Below are 4,276 nucleotides of genomic sequence, written 5' to 3' on the forward strand. Positions count from 1 at the left end.
GTGCATGTATATGTGTACACACACTGTACACATGTACACACAGTAAGAGGCACAGACCTTTGTGCATGTGTGTACACACACTGTATACTCACACATACATAGATATTAAGGAACACAGACCTGCGTGTGTATCTGTGCATGTATGTGTGTACATGCACTGTATACGTGTACACACAATATTAATGGGCACAGACCTGTGTGTCTATGTGTGTGTATATATGTGTGCACACACAGTATACTTGCACACACACACAGACTTCATTGGTTCTGTTTCTCAGGAGAACCCTAAAACAGGATATTCTGAGATGCTCTCAGGAATCTCCCAGCCTTGTGAAATCTCACAGGGCAGTATTGGAGTTCGTCTGGGCCGTGCATGTAAAGGCGTCCCCTCCAGGACTTGAAGTTCCTGACCTGGGCAGGGAGGGTGAGAAGGGAGGTGGCCCAGTGCCTGCTGCCACTCTGCTGCCGTGCCCCCCTGAGGCCCTAGCCCCGCAAACGGTGAAGCGGGAATGATGAGCTTCCCGTGGAAGCCCCAGAGACAGGGTCCCGGCTGCAGTTGTCTGAGCTCCGCTTCTCTCTGACGTTGTTTATTCGCTTTTTTCATTTCCAAGTCTAATTTTCCCAAGGTGGGGAAGGCTGGTCTCTTGTGATCAAATATAAAGTCTTGGTTTGCACTGTAGCAAGGGGAGATTTCTCAGGAGGAGGCAGATTTACCTGCATGTCACAATGCTGAGGTCTGCTTCATCCACGGACTCCACGGCTCCACCCAGAACCTCCCCAGAACCAGGGGACCACACATGTATCACCGCCCACGTGACCCAGCACACCAGCACCGTGCTTCTACCTTGGAGCATGGCGGGAGAAATGGGACAGCTGACCCCCAGGGCCTCGTCCTCTGAGAAGGTCTCACAGAAGTCCTGCAGCAAGACCATCCCTAGGCCTTGGCCTCGATGCTGCCGCCGGATGAAGACAGTATCGAAGACAGGGAGCAGGTAGCACATTCCACTGCCATCACCACACAGGCTGCCTGTGGGGAGGAAGGTTGTATAACTTCCCTGGGCCTGCTACTGACCCACCCCAGCACCCCCAAACCCCCGCCTCCAGCGATGAAAGAACAGACCCTTTCCATCCACCGGTCCTCCAGCTGATGGCCTTCTAAACAAAAGCTTCCAACCCCATGTTATTCATGGTGACCTGGAGTCCGGGGGACTTCCCTACAGAAACCAGCAGGAGAGCCGGGGGGGGGGGGGGGGGGGCAATATACAGGGGGGTGCGCAATGGGAATGACCTACACCTGGGTTGTAGTGAGGGCTGCAAAGTTCTCCAGAGTTCTCTAAAGCATTACATTGGACACTGACAACTGGCAAATAGTATAGTATGTAAAACTACCAAAATACAAATGTTTGATGAGAAAAAAAATGCAATGCTTACAAAAAATAACAACACAGTATGGAATGGTAAAAAAAATAAAATAAAATAACATAACACGGCGTATGGAAGGTAAAAACAGAAAATTTATAGTGAAGAGGGAGTCCTGGTGTGGCGCTGTAGGATGAGCACCTGACTCAAGGTTGGTTTGAACTGCAAGGTCAGTGGTTCAAACTCACCAGCTGCTCCTCCAAAACTTTATACCAACTCCTGATGTGGCACTATTGGACTGCAAACTACAAGGTCCCAAGTTCAAACCCACCAAGTGCTCCTCACTAACCTTATACAGGGTTCTATGGGTCAGAACCGACTCGATGTCACTTAGTAGCAACAGATAGATAGATAGATAGATAGATAGATAGATAGACAGATGATAGAAAGAAAGAAAGAAAGTTAGATAGATAGATGATAGAAAGAAAGAAAGATGGATAGATAGATAGAAAGATAGATAGATGGTAGATAGATAGATGATAGATAGATAGATACATACATAGATACATAGATACATAGATGAAAGATAGATAAACAGATACATGTAGACTCCTGGTGTGGCACTGTAGGATCAGCACTGGACTATGAACCACAAGGTCAGCAGTTCAAACCCACCTGCCACTCTATGAAAATCTTATACAGGGTCGATGAATCAGTTCTGACTTATAACAACCCTTTAAAGGGATTCTGAGGAGTGGCTGGTGGGTTTGAACTGCCAACCTTGTAATTCAAACCAACCTTGCGGTTCGGTTTTTATCCAACAGTGCCATACCAGGACTCCTAACAACATGGTGTGGTTGTTGTTAAATGACATGGAGTCGGTTCAGACTCATAGCGACTCTGATCCATAGAAATATTTTGTTTCTCCAAAAACAAGCTAATACAGAAATAGGTAGTCAAAAATGTTGAAATTGGCAACGTATACCTGAAGATCTTTTTAAAGTGTTGAAGAGCAGAGATGTCAGCTTGAGGACTAAAGTGCACCTGACCCTAGCCATGGTATTTTCAATAACTTTTTTGGCATGCAAAAGCTGGACAGTGTTAAGGAAGACTGTAGAAGAATTGATGCTTTTGAGTTATTTTGGAGGAGGATATTGAAAATACCATGGGATGCCAAAAAAACAAACAGATCTGTTTTGGAAGAAGTGCAGCCAGAGTGCTGTTTGGAGTCCAAGATGGCCAAACTTCGTCTCTCATACTTTGGACATACAGTCAGGAGGGAACAGTCACTGGAGAAGGATATCATGTTTGGTAAGGTAAAGGGTCAGAGAAAAAGAGGAAGACCCCCCAGTGAGATGGACTGGCCAAGTGCAGCATCAATGGGATCAAGCGTGGCAACAATAGTGAGGTTGGCCCAGGATCAGGCAGTGTTTCATTCTGTTGTGCATAGGGTGACTATGAATCGGTACCAACTCGGTGGCACCTAACAACAACAACGACACCTGAAGATTTGCTTTTAAAACCTAATTTTCTTGAGGTTTGATACTTTTTTAAACCAACAAAAATGCCAAGTAACCAACAGTCAACTGCCACTTAAAAAGTCAGTTCATTAAGGAAGCAGATGTGGCCTGCTTCAGGTAACTCTCTGCCAAATACAGGCAGCAGAAGGAAGAGAAATTCAAACACCAAGTCTGGGCTCTTCAGCCTAGCACAGGAGGACCCTCCTTCCACTCGGAGGCTCTCCTCCTGCCCTGGCCAGAACAGGCAGCCACCGGCTGCTTCATCTCCCAAGGACCTCTCTAGCTCTTCATCTGGAGTATCCACAGGGTCAGAGAAAGCCAAATTCGAGATCTTTCTGCTCCCTGACTCTCAGGCATCAAATTGGCATCTGTTAATAGCTTTTGTTATTTGTAGTAGGAAGGTCTATGGAACAAACCACCACCTGTGTTTTGTTTTATTGTATATGTGATGTTAGAAGTCATACCACCAGGGTCACCCATGCTGGGCAGGTTTCAGCAGAGCTTCCAGACTAGGAAGAAAGGTCTGGCTATCTTTGTTTCTGAAAATTAGCCATTGAAAAACCCCCGACTCAAAAGTCAACATTGGCCTTAATGGAAAAAGACTCCAAGCTCTCCCCTTGAAATCAGGAAGAAGAAAAGAGTGTCAACGTCTATTCAATGTTATATTAGAAATCCTAGCCAGAGCAATAAGACAAAATGGAGTCAGATTTCCATATCAGCACTGAGAGCTCTAAAAGAAAAATCAAGGACATGATTCCATTGCAATAGCATTTAAAAGAATCACGTAGCGAGAAATAAATATAGCCAGGAATGTGAAGAACTTCTACAATGAAAATCGTGAAATATTGTTGACAAGATTAAAGAAGACTTAAATAAATGAAAAGATGTTCCATGCTCATGGATTAGAAGACTTAACATTAAGATATCAATACTATGTAAAGCCACCACTCATCTGTCAGTTTGTCCTACTGTGGTGACTTATGAGTTGCTGTGATTCTGAAAGTTCTGCCACTGGTATTTTAAATACCAGCAGGGTCATCCATCGTGGACAGGTTTCAGATGAGCTTCCAGATGAAGACAGACTAGGAAGAAAGAGTGATGAACTACTTCCAAATATTTATTCACTGAAAATCTTATGAAGCAGAAAAACACTGTCAGATATTGTGCCAGAAAATGAGCCCCTCAGGTTGGAAGACACTCAAAATGCGACAAGGGAAGAGCTACCTCCTCAAAGTAGAGTTGACCAGGATGATGCAAATGGAGTAAAGCCCATGGGAGAAAAGCCCAATAGGGCACAACTCAAAATGAAGAGAAACAGCTGTAAATATCCATTAATAATCAGAACATGGAATGTACAAAGTATGAATCTAGGAAAATTGGAAATTGTAAAAAATGAA

General features: G+C 44.6%; 1 protein-coding gene across 1 annotated transcript in view; it reads right to left on the reverse strand.

Moving 5' to 3' along the window:
* The window catches only part of LOC102842652 (protein FAM169B-like), a 46,497-nt gene that overhangs the window by 5,310 nt on the left and 36,911 nt on the right, over positions 1-4,276 (reverse strand). The window contains exon 7 of the mRNA XM_006870701.1: positions 845-1,027. Within this exon, the coding sequence (XP_006870763.1) occupies positions 845-1,027 (183 nt within the window). The remainder of the gene's footprint in view (positions 1-844; positions 1,028-4,276) is intronic.

The sequence above is a fragment of the Chrysochloris asiatica genome, unplaced genomic scaffold (assembly GCF_000296735.1).
Source record: "Chrysochloris asiatica unplaced genomic scaffold, ChrAsi1.0 scaffold00148, whole genome shotgun sequence".
Lineage (NCBI taxonomy): Eukaryota > Metazoa > Chordata > Mammalia > Afrosoricida > Chrysochloridae > Chrysochloris > Chrysochloris asiatica.